This window comes from Vipera berus (assembly GCF_964194415.1).
Source record: "Vipera berus genome assembly, chromosome: Z".
In the NCBI taxonomy this organism is placed as follows: domain Eukaryota; kingdom Metazoa; phylum Chordata; class Lepidosauria; order Squamata; family Viperidae; genus Vipera; species Vipera berus.
Genome location: NC_138205.1, coordinates 43,899,717 through 43,921,688, shown reverse-complemented (window position 1 = coordinate 43,921,688; position 21,972 = coordinate 43,899,717). Strand labels below are relative to the sequence as shown.

Here is a 21,972-nt window from a genome sequence, read left to right as displayed (position 1 = left end):
TCCAGCCCCCTGTTCAAGCAGGAGGACCTATACCATCTCAGACATGTGACTGTCCAGCCTCTTCTTAAAAAATCTCCAGTGATGGAGCACCCACGATTTCTGAAAGCAAGCTGTTCCACTGGTTAATTGTCCTCACTGTCAGGAAGTTTTTCCTTAATTTCAGGCTGCTTCTCTCTTTGATCAGTTTCCAACCATTGTTTTTTGTCCTGCCCTCTGGTGCTTTGGAGAATAATGTGACCCCCTCTTCTATGTGGCAGCCCCTCAAATACTGGAATACTGCTATCATGTCACCCTTATTGCTTCTTTTCTTCAGACTAGCCAAACCCAAGTCCTGCTGCCATTCTTCGTATGTTTTAGTCTCTAGGCTTTTAATCATCCTAGTTGCTCTTCTCTGAATTTTCTCCAAACTCTCAACATTTTTTGTGCTATGGTGACCAGAACTGGCTACAGTATTTATTCCAGGTGTGGTCTTACTAGGGTTTTATAAAGCGATACTAATACTTCGCGTGTATCGGCTTACCCCGGAAAGACAACAGGGGGTGAGAAAAAAAACACCTCAAGATTGCTCTGCCTTGATTTATTTTATTTTTAAAAAAGAGGGAGGGAGACAAAGACTCAGATTTTACAATTTCTATTCTAATACCCTATAACAATATAGTACAGTTCCTGCAGTTCTTGTGGTATTTGTTCCCTGCTCTGGTCTACCTCAAAGAACTGGAAACATCTTTGAATATCACCTACAACAGACAAAGAGAGATTATATTTTGCTGTCTTGTCATTGTTATACCTGGACTAGATCAAAACTGTCATTTAGTCAAAATAACAAACTAAATGCAAGGCAGGAATATTATCTGAGTATTAAATACAAATCAAAATTGCATCTCATCTTTGCTTCATGGCCGTTGCTTTAATAGCTTAAAAGGAATAAAATAAATGTCAGATAATTAAAAGGAAGCAATAACAATGATAGTCAAGGATTTTTCTTCTGTCTTTGCTTGAAATCAACCTGGCACATTTCAGAAGAATATGCAGATTGAAACAGTTAGCATTTCAATGTGGTTGGAGTAATATACATTTCAATGTGGTTGAATAAGAAATAGGAGCCACTAACTTACAAATTAAGACAAGAGAAACTGATGCGGGCAAGAAATTGAATGATCCCAATTACTGCTTTAGTCAAACACCAGGGGAGATTGTATGTGTTAAATTCTGCCTATTCAGCAGCACCAATCTAGTAGTGGTGCAAACTATTTCAGATTCAAAACAATGGACCTGATCTTACTAGAATACTTTTGAAAGGTCAAAACAACCTGTTTCTAATTCAAAGTAGGCCGTTTCATATTGAAAGCACTTTGCTCATACCTATTACATTGTTTGAAATAGTATGAGGTGCTAAATAGATAAATGGAGACTGGCAAATAAGCAGTCATATTCTGAGTATTCTCTTACCAAACTCATTCCCCGCAGACATTAGTACTTCTTTGATAAATTGTCTCCACGAACCTAAGATCGCTCCTGAATCAACTGCATGAACAGAGTTAGTACAAGTTTGATGGCATTGGCAAAGCACCTTCTTCCTCCTATCCTGTTTGAATTTAAAATTGCAGTGTGTCAACTCATTCCCAATTCAAAGAACAAAGAAAGAACAAGCTCTATGAGGTGCAGGATTTGGCTGTGTTTAAAAGAGGTAGAGATTTTTCCCCCTTCTTTCTCTCTTCCTTTTTATTGCCAGAATTCTTAACTTGTAACAAAAACAAGGTAACTTAATTGTTCTCATTCCATGTCATTAGCATACCATTAAGAAAAAAGTATTCATCTTACTTATAATAATTTTTAATATTTATATTTTCAAAGATTCTCTTAACATTAGTTGGACCGTAATGAAAATAAAGTAACAGCAAATAAATAAACAAGGCTCAAGGTTGGTAAGTAGGTGATTAACAAATATTCCTCAAAGTAAATTAAAAAAGTCTAAACTCATATTAGTAGAAAGATTGTATTCACACACACACACACACACACACACACACACACACACACCTCTACAGGAATAAGATAAACATAAGAATATAAATAAAAGTTAAGAAAAAGAAAAAAGAAAAAGAGTGAGAAACATAAAGAAGCAATTTTTGATCTTCTTTATATTAGTTACAAAGTAAATTATTATCCCTCCGCCTAAGATTATGGTTCTTTATGCTGTTCAATCCTGTTAATCAGGAAATCCATAAATCACCATTTCATTTTTTCCCATTTTCAGCAAAAGGTTAATCAAAGGCTTCCAAACATTTATAAAAGTACTTGTCTTATCCCTGATCAAACAGTTTTCACATGTCTGTAAATTCTGTCATTTTCACAATCTATTCCTCTCCATTGTCGGTATTTCAGTATTTCTTCAATGTTGTGTATATAGCAGTCTTGCTGCAATTACTACATACAAAGCCAATCTTCCATAACACTTTTCTAACTGGTTATCCATAAGGGCCAATTAAAAAAATCTAGTTCAATCAGAATATTAACTTTTAAAATTCTTTACATCACAATATATATTCATATTTTTTTTCTTTTTCACTAGTCCATTCATGGTAAAATGTCCTTTCATGTTTTTCATATTTCTAATATTGATTGGGAAGTCTGATGAGCTGCCACATTTTCAACTATCTGCATAAATTGCAAATGGAGAGACTATGTACCCACTCAAGAAACATTTCTCCTTTTGAAAAGAACATGTAGGCATTAACATTCTAAACTCTTGTTTAGTTATACAGCAAGAAACAATGCAGGAAAAAACCATATCCAACAGCTCCAAAAGTTACCTAGTTCAGCTCCATTGTTATTTTTAAGATACTAAGCATATATGGTCTGGGCTCTAAAGTTCCTGTATGTTCCTACTAACTAAGCAAGGGCTCAAAATAAATCATCCTATATAATTCTGTTCAAAGGATCACTTACTTATATTCCTACATAGATTAGGAATTATTTATTTTATTTTTTATGCTACTTTATAGGCAGCAGATTCAAAGCAATGTGCTCATTATATAATCCTCTTTGGCATACAAAAGATAGGAAAGCTGCAACTTTCAAATGTCCTATCGCATACTGAATCACTATGCTAAGCATGCTACCTAAAATCTTTCCTAAACTGAGTCAATCACGATTCCCATCTAGCATCCCTACTGATCCACAGGAATTTCCAAAGAAAATGTTGCTTGGACTAATCCCTCCAGAGCAGTGTTTCCCAACTTGGAAATTTTAGGCTGCTTTTGGAATTCTGGGAGTCGAAGTCCATGCATTTTAAAAGTTCTAAGGTTGAAAAACACTGCTCTACAGCTTTGTAACAGAACGTATGCCAGTAGGACCGAAGATGTATCAATCCTTCAGTAGCATGGCACCCAAAAGTATACTTTTCAAAGTTCAGATTTGGTAACTTTAAATATGGGTGCTGGTATTAGTTCCAATCCTTCTTCTAAAGCTTCCCAAAATAACATCTTGAAGCACTTCAAATATTTAAAAAGTGCTAGATAAAAGTGATCATTATTACCTACCAGTAGCAGCTGTGACTTATTAACAAACTGTTGCTAGGTTCTGAAATAACAATCCTTTCCTCTTTCAGGAACTGTTCTTATGTTTCAAACCGTTTGCAGGAATCTACAGGTCTTGTAAATCTGAGTGCCACCCCAAGGGCCACTTACATTGCTTCATACTCCCATTCTCAAACATAAACCTACTGGGAGAAGGTCAAAAGAGTAGAATAGCACATGCATTAACAGCAGCACCTTGATTTCTCTTCCAGTAATCCTGTAAATTGTGCGTGATGTGTGTATTGGGGTGGGGAAGATAGGTATTTAAAGACAAACAATCTATGGTAGTTGCACACTTGCTCCAAAACTGCTATTCTGCTCAGAGAAAATTTTATTCACCACTGTAATCAGGCAAGCAGTCACTTACAGGTTGGGGCAAATTTTGATACATTAATCTTCTCGCTCCCACATGCAATTCCACTGCATGTTAACTATGTATAATCAGGGATGTTCAATGTGCAACCTCAGACTACATACAGTTCCTAAACTCATTTCTGTGGCTGCAGGTCTCTTCCAAATATCAATGCCTTGCCATTTTGAGATAAGAAATACATGAGAACTGTTGTATAACAATTTATGAGCCCAAAATTGGCTTTTGTTGTTGTTGTTGTTAGCTGCAAAGTCGTGTCCGACCCATCGCGACCCTATGGACAACGTTCCTCCAGGCCTTCCTGTCCTCTACCATCTTCTGGAGTCCATATAAGCTCACACCTACTGCTTCAGTGACTCCATCCAGCCACCTCATTCTCTGTCGTCCCCTTCTTCTATTGCCCTCAATCTTTCCCAGCATTAGGCTCTTCTCCAGTGAGTCCTTCCTTCTCAAAATTGGCTTTAAATAGCTTTAAAATAAGATGAAACCTACCCATTACCCTCACCCTCAATTCTGCAGAAATGACATATATAGATTTTCTCCAAATGAGACATTTTTATGGGAACAAATAGAGGAGCAGGCAATCAAAAGAAGCGTGTTCCAGGTTACCATAATACTATAACAATTATATTTATCTAAGTGAATATTATATATTCTCTTGTACTTGAATATTCTCTACAATAGTACAGATGATACAACTGAACAAGGAAAGAAGAGTGTTTTTAAAAAGCTCTCTTCCAGTTGGGTAGAGATGCTAGTTGGCTTCTATTTTTCCATTTTTACTTTGGGGACCTTGCAGCAGAAAAAAGCCCCTGGGCATCCAGAGCCATCAAATGTTCTTTAAAATAAACTGAGAAATGTCATGGGGAAGTGACGTCAAAAGTGACGTCAAAAGTAGCCTTTTCTCTTAGTGTGAAAAACCATTTTGGTTTAATATTTAATAGAAACTGCTGTGGAAGTATAATGAAGTGGGAAGCAAAGGAATCTTCCGATGAAGGCTTGAAGGTCACCTTGGCAACAAGTTAGGCCAATGGAGATTGCATATTATGTGGGAAAGAATATAATTATACATTGAATACCAAAGTAACATCTTCCCAAATTGTTGTCTCAGATCAGTACTCTTTAGCTTCTTTTAAGCAAATATCTAAGTATCTTTTCTGTACTCCTTGACTGCAGAACAAGAGCTTCTATTCGGAATTTCATTTGGTTCCAGGATATAGATAATCTAGAAAAGATACGAGAATCCTATGTTTGAAAATGATTTGAATTGTAATACAGATTTATTCAATTGGGTCTAGTCAAGAAGTTCAGAAGTTGCTTGTAGACTTGAGAGAGAAGTAGAACAAGTTTACTATTATTTTCAAAAGAAGCAGAGAAGTTTTATTCTTATTATTTCCTCTGAATGAAATGGTTTGAAGTAATTCTCAGATATAGTATAGATTTGTTGTCAGTATATAGAAGAAACCACACAGCTCTCAAGGAGAGACTGCCACTTAAAACTAGTTTATATGATGCCATAGGCCAGGTATTTTAAGCAAGGCTTTTTGTTTGCATGATGAAGAACTATAGAGAATTAAAAGCCTCGCAGAGTATATTGTCATTTGATTCTTTACCTTTAAAAATGTTATTCCACCAGTAGGGACTGTGAAATGTATTACTGCAGTAGTCTTTACAACAAACTTTTATGTGACTGTAGACATTGTACAAAGAAAGCTGTATTATGGAGGCAAAAACTCAGGAAGTATATGCCTTTCAGTAAAATTTGATAGAAAAATGCTACCAGATACCAGATTTTTTACCAACAAGCTACAAAGTAATATAGCCAGAGAATCCGGGCTATCAGGTCATAAATATGACATTTGAATTACATTTTCTTATTGAAAGCTCTTGCTCAAGCCTTATTTGAAACTGATAAACATAAGACCAAGTTATGATATATTCAATTAAACCATAGTTAAATAAATTATGACTTAATACAATGTGCAAATCCAGCCTGAAGGCTGGGTTGGTTCACCCCAATCTTACAGACATGTACACTCCCAAATTTCCAGATGCTCAAACTTGTAGAAAGGCAAGACCAGCCTGAATATGAAGTAATGTCTTAAGTTCCTAACTATAAATCACTGTCATGTAGCTGGAATGAGGAAGAGCAGCAATCAGAAGGAAGGCCCCAGCCCCAGGACCTCTTTCTTTGGATCTCAACCAGTGAATCTCCTTTGTTGCTGATGCTCTCAAAAGTGGCTTCTTTCCAGGTGATATTGGCCACTGAGGTTACTACTAAAATCCTTCCATCCCAGTTGCCAGGATCTGCCCTCAGTGGCCATTTTGATTCAGGCTGCATCAAGGACAAGATATCTGGTATCTGCAGAAACATCTATCTTTCATAATACCAGATCCTTAATAAATACAAGTTCAGCATCTTTTGAAAGAGGGCATACCTGCATCTGAAATATAGATTTTTCACTTTATTGAAAGAGTATTACTCTTATGTTGCACACCTTAATTTATAAGAGAAGTTGCTGGTCTATCACCATTGGATATATTGTAGACTTTCTGCTGTTTCTGTAGGTAACAAAAATAGTAACTAACACAGCTATGCAAAGGCAGTGCTGTTTTTATTACCTGGTGGTAGTGATGGTATGGAGCAACGGCACCACCTTGTCTTCTCCATTTTAGCTTCATAGTTGTTCATGGGCTACATCTGGATGTTGCCAGGCACGTAGATGGAAAACTGCTAGCACTGCTATTCCCTCTACCCACCTCAGGGACAGAACCGCTTTTTAGCTATTGTTCATGTCTGCTTTCTCCTGCACGTCTACTTTTCACCTGTAAGCTGGGCTAGCCTTGGAATCAAGTTTAGGACTCTTTCAGAAAAATGGTAGACCTTGTTCAAAATGGTAGCCTGGTAGTCTACCTGACATTTCCTAATATTTCCTTCAGGCAACTTGACAGGTGGCTAAACATGACTTTCCAAGCACACATCTACGCTTGTCCAATCCTGCCATACCACACCTTGCAGAAGGTGAGAGGTGGTTGGTTCCCTGCCAGTCTACAATGCTTGTCAGGAAGGAGGAGAAATGAAGCTGAGAAGTTCTGCTAATCACTTTCTTTACCTCATTCTTCATTTAAATCAATAAGAGCAACATCACTCACCAGCCTTGTTATTTTGACAGAATAGAACTTGACAACTGAATCAGCAAATTTTGTGCCAGCATTACTTCGAACTCAAGGACTGGTGGGCACCCTTTAATAATCCATCTAACTGTGCCCAAATGTGGAGTGCCAAAGTTAAAATACTATAATAAACAATGTAGTGTATATGCTACTTTAAATCAAAAAATACAGAACAAGGAAGCACTAGTGACAAAAGAAAGTAATAAAATAACCTTCTCTGCATAATTTACAGCATGCTATTAGCATTGTTTTCTATTGCCACATCAAATGTTTTGCAACATTCCAGAAAACGCCATCAAATTTGGCGTCTCTGACTCAAACACCATCATTATCAACTCAAGTTAGCACACATTTAAAAAACTTATCTTTCTATCTAAAGTTTAAATTGTAAACATTTAAACTTGGGGTGTGGGATAGAAAGAAAATAATTTAATTTTCTAGAGAGGCAAGCAAAAATTAGTATTGTACTCCATTTAATGCCTAAATTTATCTTTCAGTTCTCCAGAGAGAACTCAGCTAAGACTACTTGGAAGAAAATTTGTATCTATTTAAAAAAGTAAAAGCTTTTAGACATAATTATATTTATTGAGTCATTAAACTGAGATTGTGAAATGTAGTTACAAGTTCACCTTCCTTATGAAAAGGCTGTAACCTTTCCTTCTGTTTCTGTGATTTAGTGTTATTCTTTCTTTTTCTGAGTTTTAGAAATTTACCAGATAATATTCCTCCACCATTGGCCTGATTTCCCCAGAAGAAAGTTCACAGAAAGAAGATATTTTCATGAATATTATCAGCACACTAAATAGGTCTGGAAGAAACCCCAGATTGAAAACTTGAAGAACATCAGCAGTATAGACTGTTTTTCACACTGGTGTCTTCCAGATATCTTGGTCTACCATTCCTATTAATCTCCTCTGATTCATGTAAACCCATTTCATCTTGGGGGAAAGGATACTGAAAATACCAGTTAAGGAGATGGATAAGAAATTCCCAGTTCCTCTGAACCCATCTGGCTTGACTGGCTCTCTCACCCATGAGACATCACCTATTAATCCCTAAATTTCATCCTTTTAAATTCAAGGAACCCAATAACATTTTCACAATGTTTCCTTAACAGAACCCATTCAGATAAGATATGCAGCAAAATTGCCTGATCTGCATATCATGAATTGTTGTTATTAACCAGATTCAACTGAACATTTGTTCTCAAATCATCCTTAACTTATTCAATTTCTTTGGAGCAGCAAGATCAAGAAAGGCACTGGGAGAAAACTGGGTGTATGTAAACAACCCAAGGCCAAAAGCATTGGACAGAACAGCATTTAAACATGGGAGTGAAATATCCATAAAAGGTACACTAAAAAGCAGCTAAAGCAAAGTAGCAAAATGTTCAGTATGTAACTATGGATAATCAAAAGCAGATGGCAGCTCATCTCTATTTCTGGTGGACAATACCTGCTGGGATTATGACCAAGAGCACAGAACAATGCTGAAATCTATACAGAAGTTTTGTTTTCTGTAATCTGATATCATCCAATAATATGTTTCCTACTCCACAAGTCCCAATCATTAAGGTTATCCTGTCTAGAAATTATAGCAACTTGATCCAACACTTCAGGATAGCTCTTTATCAAGCCCCCTTGATAAAAATGAAATCCATGAAACTCAATGTGGCTTATTTTTCAGTCGCCTAGGATTCCATTATAAATCTAGGTGAGATCCAGCCAAACTTCATATTCGGTTAGAACTACTGGCCACTGATTATTTCTTGACAGTAAAATGATTTTTGACTGGTGCTTCCTTCTGAAAAAATAATCGAAGTAAATGGGATCCCAGGGAGATTTTAATACAGACTAAATATCTTATGAATATATGCAAAAGCTAGGAGAAACCCGCTTCCGCAACCGTCCATCGGGCGCTTCAGCCCTTTATCTTCCTTCCTTACAAGGTAGAAACATTCTCTCTTATTCACACATACGCTTTTGTATAGCAATCCAGCTAACCCCTAATTTAACTCATGAGTAATTCAACCGGAGTCCCCGGCTTCAAGCTCATAATCACTGCTACGGGTTGTAACAAAACAACCAACCAGAACAACAACAACTCCTTTCTCGGAGGGCGGGGCTGTAAAGACAATCTCCTACATCCGATCGACGATAGACCCGGACCCCAAAAATGAGAGAAACGACCTCTCGAAAAACTAGTAATCCGTGCCTGGCGGTGCATTCTCCTAATTTGCTCTGTTAAACTAAAGCACGGGCAAATGCATTCAGAAAGGTTCGTTTTCCACGAAAACTTCTCAGATCCCATCTGCAAAACCTGCCCCCACAAGACCCGCCGAGTTTAACAACCCAAGTTGCGTTTATTCACTCTCTCTCTCTCTCTCTCTCTCTCTCTCTCTCTCTCTCAATCGCCTCGCCCAGCCTTCCCTCACGGTTGACCCCTATACGACAGTATTTGAGCAGTTCCATGCCGTTTACCGACACGTTAAACTTACAGTAAAGTTACACTCTCATACAGAAGAAAGTGTAAATAGAGAAACAAGCTGGCACGCAAAATTTCTGTCTATTGTGCAATTCTTCTTTCCCTCTTCTTTCCTTTTTTTTTATTATTCGTTTCCTCTCCCACTGAATCTTCCCCGATTCAAATCACACATACAGTATATAAGCATTCACGATGACCTACCTTCGGTAGTCGAACCGCTTGGCCAGACAGAAACCAAGAGGAACCCCATGCCGAGCCAGCAGGGACAAAAAATGTGGCCCATTGTTTTATCATTGCAACCCTCTGCTCATAATGTTGTTCTAGACTAAGAAGCGGAGTTATTCCCCACAGCAATCTTCAAAAATATTCCCACCAGCTTCCCTCCTCACTTCTTTGCTACCTAACTTTTCAACTCCTTTCACTTCCTTAAAAAAAAAAAGTCACCACCTCTGTGGGTTGGTTTTTTTTTTCTTTCTCCGCCAACGCTAAACGTCAGGAACGCGCCGAGCGCGGGCACGAGAAAGATTCCAATTCCCTCGGGAGCGGCGAATGAGTTCCTCTGAGAGCGTGCGTAAGTTATGCCTATGGGAAGCACAGCAGAGGAAGAAAGCAGTCTCTTAGTACTGCTAAAGTTCAAAGTTTCTTTTTTCCTTCGGAATTTTTTTAAACTTGTAGATTGTTGGCTGACTGCTGAATGCGTATCTTTAACATAAAAATATGTGAATTAAGCCCACTCTCCATAAAATATTGCAGAACAAAAACACGATGCACAAATTAGCACTATAAAGCATTACAGCAACAAATAATAGCCCCAAAATTTAGAGGATATATTTGTAAAGTGCTTTAAATTTGCATTAGTCTTGTATTATCTTGAATGAGTTGGAAGATTGTATTAATCTTGAATGAGTTGAGGGGAAAAAGCTATTTGAGAAACTGATTAGATTAATCAGAAAAATTAGACTGAAAGATGAATTGTAAAGTTTTTAAATTTGATAATAAAAAGCATGAGTATCTTTGCATAAGGGTTTTTTTCCTAAAGGGCTGAAAGAAATCAACACTATTTTCCCCCTATTTCCACTCGATACAAAAACAGCTTCAGTAAATAAAGCTGTAAGTTAAAAACTTTACTTTCTCGTGTGCATTTGTATGTTTGCATAAAGAGAATAGTTTGGGTTTTTACCTTTTAATTTTTACCTAACGATTTTTTTACCTTTCACCTTACTACACACCCATGGATTAAAATTGCCCTAGTCAAGTTTTTTTAATACACTATGTAGCCCTAATAATAACAAATATTAAATTAATGAAGACTAATTTCTGTATAGGATATTGCAATATAAAGCAAAAACATTATTTAAATCAAAAGCATCTAAAAGGGAACGCGTGATATGTTAAGTCAGAATGTAGTTATTTAAGTTTATTGTATTATGTGAACCTAGCCACTGTTGTTTGTAAACTACAATGTAAACTCTGCATATTGCGTGGCCTCAGCCAGTGATGAGTTATTCAATAAAACTATGGTTTAGGGGAAATTGTAGAACGACCAGGGCTTTTTTTCTCATAGAACGCTCAGAACGGAGTTCCGGCACCTTTTTTGGATGGAACCTTGTAGGGTAGGGCAAGGCGGGTTGTATGACATGTGTGAGTTCCGGCACCTTTTTCTTTTACAAAAAAAGCACTGAGAACGACTACATGCATTTTTTTTATGTTTTACAGTTTTATGCACTGTGAATTAAACTTGAATTCTCTTTCTGGGAAACAGGTGCTATGTAGATTTTAACAATAAAAGTGAAACATAACGTTTATTTCCTGCTTTCCACTCAACAGTCAACTGAGATTGTTTCTGGAATATAAACACCTCCTCAAATGTGGCATAGGATGAATGGTGGGAGAATCTTTTCAACAATGACCCCTTCCTTTTGGAAATGAAGTTGCCCCAGAAAGCATAATCAAAACATCAGAGAGGCCCACTTACAGACTTCCTGGCTACTGTTTGGCCTCAAGCAAATGCCCTTCTTGTTAGCTAGGCTATTAAAAAATTGCCTCCAGCCTCTTACATGCACTTGCATACCTTACTTGGACTGAATCCCTCTATAATGCTTTTAAAGAAAACCCACAATACCTGCTTGAAATGTTCCTGGTGACTAATCAGTAGAATGTGCAAAAGAGTTCTAAAGGTAAAGGGAAAGGGAGAAAGTTTAGCAAGTAGGTAAAGGGAGAAAGTTATAAAGGAAGTAAGCCCAATAAATCACAAGAACTCTTTTCTGCCATGTCCAATGAAATAAACAGGAGGGTGCAGCAGCATTGCTGGAGAGAGAGAGAGAGACCTGTTCAATTTCTGGATAACAACAGCTCGTATGGCTCTGCATGGAATGGTGATGAGTGTCATAACATATTGCAAACTTCAGGACTTCTTGCATACTACTAGAGCAGTTTGCACAAAGTCACTGCAGGACTTGACATTTGCTGCAAATACCAATACTGTATGGGTTTGCTTTTTTATTTATTTTTATTTATTTATGTTTTTATAAAAAGCAAAATGCAAAAATAGTTATAATGCAAATACATACAACAATATATAAAAATGCATAAAAGGTACATAAACAGTACATAAAAGTGAAAATGTATAACCGAAAAAAGCAAAGTATATTTCACTGTAACAACTGAGTTACAGTTATATACACAATATACAAATATATGAATTGCTAATGCATTTATTTAACTATCATTCCGCATTTTTGACCTACTATATTTTGTATAAATGAGTTCCATCTTTCATTTTACTTGTCCATACAGAATCTAGGTCTAAGTGCAATCCACTCCTACTTGGCAAATGTAATTAGTTCTTCAGTCGATTGAGTGAACTAGGCTATACCTTTATCTTTCTACTGTTGTGGTATCAGTTTTTAGCCATAGGAAGAGCACAAAAAATATATTTACATTGTCCTGTTGTCAAATTCCATGTGACAAAATGCTGTTTTAACAGTTCTTTTGTATATAAACATAAATTCTAATTATTTTTTGTTGTATAAATTGTAATCTGAGGTTCATTGGCACTCTGCTGTAGAAGACATTCTTCCATTGTTTAGGTAAAAGTAGGAAACTAGTATTTTATTTCACTCATTTCTTAGCATCTGTATATCAAATTGATTTTTCGATAACAATATCTGTAAAAACTAATAGGGTTTTATTTTAGTTTTAAAGGATTTAACCAGCTATTCTAGGATCAGAAGCTGAAATGCTGCTGGTCCAAACAATGTTGTTAACAAATGTTGTAGTGTAAATATTGCAATTGGGTTACATCTGGAATCCATCTCTTAAAACAGCATGTGTTTAAAATTCATCTTCATCATCTATCAGTTGGTCCAAAGAGATTATCCTTGCTTACCCCCAACGCTTCCTTATCACCACCTTTTCTCCCAATTTTTAAAAATTCAGTTTCCCATAAAGTCAATTTATCGTGGGAAACAGTGCTGAATCTTTTTTTTTAATTGACATGACATTTTATAAGTGGCTTGTTGCCATAGATATTAGAATTCTAGTGTACTTGGACTTTAGAAATGAGATTTAGAAATAAACAAAACAATGTCATCTGCAAATAAAAACAGTTCCATTATATGTTCAGCTGAATACCATGAGTTTCTTTGGGAGGCTGAGTTCCAGCAATGACATAAACCTGAGTGGCATGGGAGATCATTTTCTCAGTTTGGATGATTTTTTAGTTCTGTTTCTCATTAGCTGCACTTTACAGTGCTTTCAGAAGCCCACCAATTTCATTCCTCCAGAAAGGATTTTTTTTTTTTTTTTTATTGAAAAGTTTTAAAATACAATTTTCCTTTGAAAAACCCCCCTTCCCCCTCCCTCCTCCCCTCCCTACCTCCCCCCCTCCCCCTCTCCCTCCTCCCTCCCCTGCCTCCCACCCCTCTACTTCCCCTCCTCCCCCCCTCCCCCCCCCCCCGACTTCCCAGAGCAAAATACAAGGTATATATCTAAAAAGCAATCATAAACAATCATATACTAACAATTATAAACTCTAAAATCCATCACTCTCTAGCTTATATAGAGTAAACCAATCCTTAACAATACTAAATATGTATAAAGAACTAAAATAAAAGAAAACTAGCATCATTCCCATCTATGTTCTTCCACAATTCACTATTACCTAGACATATTCTCACTTACACATCACAAGCACCAATCCCTATTAACCTCTCTAGCCAAAATAGGCTATAATAGATAGTTCTTACACAAATTAACCCGCATTAACCCACAAAATTTTCTTCCTCTTCCTCTGTAGTAAATTGTCCATTAATTCCAAATTGAACATTCTGTTACCATAGATATCATCCCAAAACTCTTAAAAACACAGCTACCACTTGACTATAAGTATATTGTGGAAGTTCCATAGATTTCTACTGGTCTTATTTTTTAATCTTTTTTGAGCGTTTTAAGGCAGCACGCGTCACCCTCTGCTCTCTAGGATCATCCAAAGAAGTTGTAGCTTGATCTCCTCCAGCACCTTTCTCCTCTGTCTGTCCATCTTCATCCTCTTGATGTTCTCCTTCTCCAGATCCCTCTGCAGCTTCCAGAAGTGTTGATGGGGTTGCTTTTAAAACATTGTTGTAAAAATCATGCGCTTGCTTCACAGTACCCAAACAGTACCTTTTGCCATCATACATGAAGCTCAACCCAGCTGGGATCTCCCATCTGAACCTTATATCTCTTTGCTTGAGCTCTTGCACAAGAAATATAAAGTCCTTCCTTCTCTTTAAAATCTTTGGAGGAATTTCTTTTAGAACCAAAACTTCTTGACCAGCAATCACAACTTTAGTATCATAGGCAGCTTGTATAACTTCATCTCTAATTTCCCTTTTTACAAAATAAACCACCACATCTCTAGGCAACTTTCTCTGCTTAGCAATCCAGGAATTCACACGAAACACTTTGTCCATGCCTTGTTTTATTTCAGATGCTGGATGGTTCAATACCCCCTCAAAAGCCTCAGAAACCAGCTGCTTTAAATCTTCCTTAATATTCTCTTTTAGGCCTCTAATTCTAACAGCAAACTGCATCTGGTAAAATTGAGCCAAACTCTGTTCGCTATCCATTTTGTCTTTTAAATCTTCAATTTCCAATACTTTTGCTTCTAATATAGCATTCTTTTGAGTCAAGTCTTCCACTTGATCATCCAGCACCTCCACACATTTAGCTACTTTATGCACTGAGGACAAAATGTCTACCTTCATCTCTCTAAGTTTCTGCTCCATCCTTTCTTCCATTCTCTGCTCCAATTTCTCCAATTTCTCCTCCATCTGTGCAAATTTAACACCCATTGACTCCAAAATTAACTGGGTATGTTTTTCAAGATCCTTCGATGTCAATACATCAGGAGAATGCAACGCCTGCAGTAATGATTGTTGTTGCACCGGAGAATTTCCAGCACTCCGAAAAGTTCTAGGGGGAGGTTTAGCCGCCATCTTTTACTTACAATTGTGACGCACTTTCACTTTAAGTTTTAAGCATAGTCCATCAAGCTTGAGAGTAAAATAAAATAATCCTCTTCATCTCTTCACCTTTTCCTCTTGTACCGCTCTGCCTGCTCCTTTAAATCATAGTCCTTTCTTCAGGCAGGGATGGTTCGCAGACGCCTGGCTCTGCTCCAGGAAATTCGGAGCAGAGACGACGGCCAGCTGGGAGCAACCCAGGCTTCGGGGGAGTTCGATCCTTCAGCCGCCCAAGCTCGAAGCTCAGGCGGCCTCGGAGAACTCTACCCCTACCTGGGGCCTCACCCCCTCCTCTTCTCCCGAGGAGGGGGCTTCAATTTCGCCCGAACAGCTGATCGGCGCTGTTTCGGGCGAAAAAACAAACAGCTGAGCCGCGGGCAGCCAGGGGAGGCTGTCTTCGGCGCCGCGCCGCCAGCGGAAGTCCCCTCCAGAAAGGATTTTTTTATTTAGTTAAACAGTGTGCTAAACGAAGTGGATTTTTTTTTCATTTGTGCATTTTAATTTACAATTAGTCCTCTGATTACAACCATCAGACCCAATTTTACAACCTTTCTTGAGGCGATCATTAAGTGAGTGTGGCAGTCGATAAGCGAACCCATTGTTTGCTTTGGGACAGGTTTTGCTAGAAAGCAGAGTAAATGTTGGTTTCTGTCAAAACCTTTGGCAACTGTGGTCATGTGACTGCAGAGTGCTGCAATCTGCTATCAATGCAATCTGGTTGCCAAGATCCAAAATGCAGTCATACGACTGAAAGTGGGGGGCAATGTCAGAACTTCAAATTCAGGTCATAAGTATTTTTCTGCAGGTCTGTTATAACTTTGATGAGGACTACTTCTACAAGTTTTTTACAATATGTTTTAAAGAGGAAAAGCTGGAGAGTTACTAGAGGGTATTTGCTTTTTAAAATGCTCTTAAGGTAAAAGGTAAAGTTTCCCCCGCACATGCGTGCTAGTCGTTTCCAACTCTAGGGGCCGGTGCTCATCTCCGTTTCAAAGCCGAAGAGCCAGCGCTTGTCCGAGGACGTCTCCGTGGTCATGTGGCCGGCATGACTAGATGCCAAAGGCACACGGAACGCTGTTACCTTCCCACCATAGTGGTCCCTATTTTTCTACTTGCATTTTTACGTGCTTTCGAACTGCTAGGTTGGCAGAAGCTGGGACGAGTAACAGGCGCTCACTCTGTTACGCGGCACTCGGGATTCAACCTGCCAAACTGCCGACCTTCTGATCGACAAGCTCAGCGTCCTAACCCACTGAGCCACCGCGTCCCTTAAAATGCTCTTACATATATTTAAACTATACTTTTACTGTGATGTTAAACATAAACAAATGAATTATTATTTCAAACAATAATAATAACAATAATGCAAGTTTGGTTCATGGTTAATTATTCCAGGGAAGCTTGCCCGAAGAAAATCATCCAAGAATGGAAAACTGGGGCCAAGATTTAACCAAAGTAGCAGCTATAGTCTCAGATACCCGACACAACTGGCTCATTCTGTTGAACAGTATAAAGGAATCTTGTTAATTTTTTCCATTGAAACCAGAGCATTTTCCCTAGATTAGCAGTAGTGGATATACAGTAGGTTGCTTCTAATCAAGGAGAGAGCCAACCTAGGACTAAGGAGAAATTTCCTGACAGTGGGAATAATTAATCAGTGGAACAACTTGCCTCCAGAAGTTGTGAATGCTCCAACACTGGTAGTTTTTAAGAAAAGATTGGACAACCATTTGTCTGAATGAGCAGGGAACTGGACTAGAAGACCTCCAAGGCCTCTTCCAACTCTGTTATTCCTTTCTGTTGCAAAACTCTGGCCACTAAAAGAAAGCAGAATTGGGATTTTTGGTTCTCTTTCCTGCCATCTAGTGGTCATCTCAATTTTTGTAGCTTTGGCCTGTTTAGCTATATAACTTTTAAACCCAGTGCTTCCTATCCAGTATCGGTAGGGAAACTGAACAACTGATTATACTGTTATTTTTATAGTTTTTGACCATGGAATGTGACAATATATTCATTGCTCCTATTTGGAGCGCAATAAACATAATTCCAAGGCTACAAGATCAGCAGTTCTTCACCTTTACTCTCACAGGGGTTATTGTTTTTAATTTTCTTGCTATTTTCAGTCACTTTGAATCATTATTTTACAGGATGGCCCTCCAGATATTATTAAAATGCAGTCTCCAATATTCCTCCTCATTGACTTGGCTGACTGCGGGCTGCTGTACATTACTTCATTATCTGGAAACCAAATGTTTCCCATAGGTTTTACAGTGTTCCAGAGGTTTAGCACAATGTGAAAAGCAACATAACAAATTTAAGCTCAAAATATATTGTTCCTGGCCAACGGAAATCTTAGCAGCACATAAACAATGTACAAATTCATTCCTTGGTACCCCATAAATCATCATATAACAGGGTCATGTGATTGCAGGAGGTGGCAAATGGCTGTAAACATGGCTCAGCTGCCAAGTGCTCGAAGTGAGGTCATGTGGCTGTGGGCAGAACTTCAAATCCAGGTCATAAACACCCCCCAAGTAAGTTCATCAGAACTTTGGTTGCTAAGCAATCAGTTGTAATTTGAGGATTTGCAAAAGAGGCTTGTTAAAATTTTGAAGAATCTCGTGAGAAGGGATAAAGGAAAAATGAAAAACCAAGCTCTACATTATTTGAAGGGACTAAAGATCAAAATTGTTAGAAATAAAGGGAAGGAATATAAAATTGTTTATTTGATCAAGTTTAAAATAGATATGTTGTTATCTCTCATGACTCTGAATGGAGTATTACTGACATCAGGACTGAAAAGACAAAGCTTCATGGATTTGTTTATAGATAAAAGACGGGGTACGGGAAGAAGAGATCAAATGCTGTATTGTTAAAGAAGAGTATAAGCTACTAAAATTGTTTGTAGTTGTCGAGCTGAAGAGGGAAGTATTCCTTTATATATTTATTTTCTTCTATTTTACTACATTCTTATTTTGTTTTGTTTTCCTCTTTATCTTTTTTCTTTGCTGAACCTTCTTTTTCTTTTTTAACTTGTATTAGTTTTTACTGTTGTAATTGTAATCTTTAATAAAATTACTATTAAAACATCATTTTTATTTTATTTTATTGAGGGTGCTAACTTTGCACTGTTAATCTAAAAATACTTGCTATCTTTTTCCCCCCGTTTAAATTTTGTAAATATGTCTTTTTAAAAGTCCAGTTATTTTCCTCGGCTAAGTTCCTAAGTTCCCAACGGCCAGCCTGCCAACTGAGTGCTCCGTTGTGCAAGTTATCTTCGTTCCAGTTTCCCTCTTATCTTTAAAGCTCTCCTCAAAGTGCCTTCTAAAAAGAATCTTCCAGAGAATCTGAGCACTGCAGGTACTGTCAGAAAGTCATGACTGATGTCTAACTTACAAAATTTAGCAGACCACATTGTTTGCTGTGGCCTCCTTGGGGGGTCTTTGATATCTTCTGCCACTTGCAATGATTAGGACTTCTGTTGCACTGTAGTTCTCTTTCAGATAGAAGAAGCCAGGCGGTGGGAGAGGGCTTTGGAGGAGGGGAAGAGGGGGGCTGTTGGCCTGAGAGCCTGAAGCCTGTGGAGGGAATTCTTGGAACAAGGAGAGATTGCTAGAGAATGGGTTCTTTCAAGACTTCTATCAAATCCTGCAGGCAGTGAAATGAAGGCAGGGCAATTCTTTTGTGGTGTTAACTTTTCCTTTAACTGTACTTTTCACGCCCTGCAGCTGTTTGCAAAATCAAAGTTTTACTATCTTGAAAATGACAAGAAATCTGCCTTTGAAGATCAATAATAAGTTGCACAGCAATTACGATGTTTCCTATCATTATTCGACCAATGAAAATGAAAGGATTTTGAGACAAAGGAAGAATTGGCTCCATAAACATCAGTTTGCTTGTATACAGGAATCAGTTTGTGCTGTATCACTGCCACTGCATCACTGCCACATCAATAAGGTTATCACACAACCTGAGCATAGATTACAGCAATTAATTGCTAAGCCGTAGGTGGAGGCAGACATCCATAAAGATAAAGTCTCCTTCAAAATGAACAAAACAGAGGTGACTTAATGGCCAATGTCCATGGTTTCTTGGCAGAAGTACAGAAATGGTATGTCTTTGTCTCCTTCCAGAATATTTTTTTCCAGTCAGATTATTTTGGTATTTTACGAACTTCTGAGCTTGAGGCTGCACAGGATGAGATGTAAAAAACAGCAGGAGGAAGGCAGAATTTTTCACTGGAGATGGGGAAAAAAGCTGTAGAAGCCGAAGATGGATAGTGTACTTCAACAACATATTGGGAAATAGGAGAGGCAGAGATTTGCAAAATGGCAGACAATATGAAAAGTGTAACTAGAAAGAAGTGTTGTGTTCATTTTCAAACCACAAAAAAACACAAGACCATCCAATGCAAATTAGCAGCAGTAGTTTCAAAACTTAAAAGTATTTAATGCAACTTATAATAAACATTGAGCTTAAATGGACTCCAGAAGATGGTAGAGGACAGGAAGGCCTGGAGGAATGTTGTCCATAGGGTCGCGATGGGTCGGACACGACTTCGCAGCTAACAACAACAAAATAATAAACATATGGAATTTACTGATAAAATGTGTGAATTGTGTCCTCTAGAGCAGTATCTAAAAAGTACACATACAAAATATGTAAGCATGCTAATAATATCCAGAGTTAATATACACAATAGTTATGCAGAAAATTTTGAAAAACAAAAACAAGATTAAACACAATTTATAAGATGCTAGGTTAAAAAGAAATTAGCCAGATTTATGTTTGGCTATTAATTGTTCACTTATCAATAAGCAAAAAAGTATTTCTGTACAACTGTTGAAAAATTAGAACAAATATGTGCTTCCGCCATTACTTTAAAAGTAGGAAAGTTGCAACCAGAAAATAAAATAATTTTTGCTGGGTATGATAAAAAAAATCCACAACTTCAGGATGGAAGCTACAACAGTATAATCAAAACTGCACTTGCTTTTTATGGGTGTTGCACACTGAATACATACAATATAAAAACATCTAAAGTTTCAGTCATATCATTGCTATCTTGATTTTTTTTAATCATGCTCTGTGGACACCTCTGAATATTTTCAACAGCTTTTTTCAAGAATTCCAAATCATACTTTTGGATTTGGCTGCTAACTTCTGCCTAAAAGAAAATCAGGCCCGTTTAAGAAAACATACAGGAAGTCTTTGTGCCCAAAATTTCCATTTCGAAGGAAGTTGGTTGTTAAGTGAGTTTTCCCCATTTTAGGACCTTAGGAAGGTGCATCTGGGGTCCCAATAGATTACATTATTTAATCAAAGGATCTTGGCACATGCCAACCCTGTAAGATCTAAGTCAGGCTATGGCCCATTACTGGGCTCTAGCCTATGGAGAACCAGGCTGTGGAAATGGGTGAGCGCGCGCGCATCTGCAGCTTCACTTGCACACACAGCAGCAAGGATGCAAGCTTGCCACTCGTGCAAAACCATCACCTCCCTCCCACGCTGGTCCGCAAAGCCAGAAAGGTTGAAGACTGCTGACCTAAGTAGTTGGGCAGATGCTGTGGGAAACAAAAGATCCTTTAAGTAAGGTAAAGGTAAAGGTTCCCCCACACATGCGTGCTAGTCGTTTCCGACTCTAGGGGCCGGTGCTCATCTCTGTTTAAAAGCCAAAGAGCCAGCGCTTGTCCGAGGACGTCTCTGTGGTCATGTGGCCGGCATGACTAGATGCCAAAGGTGCACGGAACGCTGTTACCTTCCCACCGTAGTGGTCCCTATTTTTCTACTTGCATTTTTATGTGCTTTCGAACTGCTAGGTTGGCAGAAGCTGGGACAAGTAACAGGCACTCACTCTGTTACGTGGCACTCGGGATTCGACCCGCCAAACTGCCGACCTTCTGATTGACAAGCTCAGCATCCTAACCCACTGAGCCACCGCGTCCTTTAAGTAGTCAGGCCCTATTCCTTGATAGTCAAAGTGCTGTAGCCAAATTTGTTTAATTTCTGCAATAATTTTGTGATAGACACTTTTTCTGCTGCGGTGAAATCCTAAACTATTCCTCTCATAATTTGCCATGCCTATAATGTTAGAACCAGCTCTGAGAGATAACTGTGATCATTAAATTCAGCTAGAATTCTCAGATGCATTTTTTTTGCTTCCTAGTTCTCCTTATCCATCTTACCTATAGAACAAGAAGTTGATCACTTCATTGAGTGGTGACGATTCAGAAAGGCTGTTTTGTAACTAAAAAGGAAGAGTGGAGCAGGTGAGCTTAATAGTTTTATCCCTTTAATAAAAATATTGGTAGGATTTCTACACAGCGACTGGCTTCATGGCAGACAGAAGTGCAATAAGTATAGCAGCATCTCCTTCCTTACAGATGTACTGATGGGAAATGCATCTTTTGCATTTTCTATTTATTTATCATACAAATATTGAAGACAAGAAAGCATGCCTGTCTTCTAATATTTTGCAAACAGAATTGAGGATACATTTTAAAACTAGCGCCATTGTATTTATAGTGTGTCCTTGTAATTCTATATTGCACTAATTAAAATGTTCCAACAACTAAGCCAGCAGTAATATTTATTCTTTAGGTGAGTGAGATAATACATACATCTAACTTCCAATCAGTTATCAAGAGGAGCTTCTCCAATATCTGAAATGACAGGTTTCATGCCAGACAGAAGTGCAATAACTGTAGCAGCATCTAACAAATGCAAGTCTTTCTTAATTAACACCTACATCTGCCTGGTTCAGACTAAGGGTTTCAAAGCGTTTTCACTAAATCGGTATTTTCCTCCCACCGAATTTCTCTGCACTAATTACTGCTGAAATGATAAATCAGGTGGGGAAAAA

The 21,972-nt window shown here is 37.9% G+C and overlaps 2 protein-coding genes and 1 long non-coding RNA gene across 5 annotated transcripts in view; 1 reads left to right on the top strand and 2 right to left on the bottom strand.

Moving 5' to 3' along the window:
- The window catches only part of ERBB2 (erb-b2 receptor tyrosine kinase 2), a 67,416-nt gene extending 57,392 nt beyond the window's left edge, over positions 1-10,024 (bottom strand). For both annotated transcript variants that reach the window (XM_081345324.1, XM_081345325.1), the window contains exon 1: positions 9,808-10,024. In XM_081345324.1, coding sequence (XP_081201450.1) covers positions 9,808-9,889 — 82 coding nt within the window. In that variant the 5' untranslated portion in view covers positions 9,890-10,024. The remainder of the gene's footprint in view (positions 1-9,807) is intronic.
- MIEN1 (migration and invasion enhancer 1) overlaps positions 1-21,972 on the top strand; it is a 443,636-nt gene that overhangs the window by 63,720 nt on the left and 357,944 nt on the right. The gene's annotated exons all lie outside the window — the stretch shown is intronic.
- Positions 19,606-21,961, bottom strand: LOC308677482. Its single transcript, XR_014028500.1, has 3 exons — positions 21,731-21,961; positions 21,296-21,357; positions 19,606-19,674 (listed from the first exon to the last, which is right to left on the bottom strand). It is a non-coding gene; the product is annotated as an uncharacterized lncRNA (long non-coding RNA).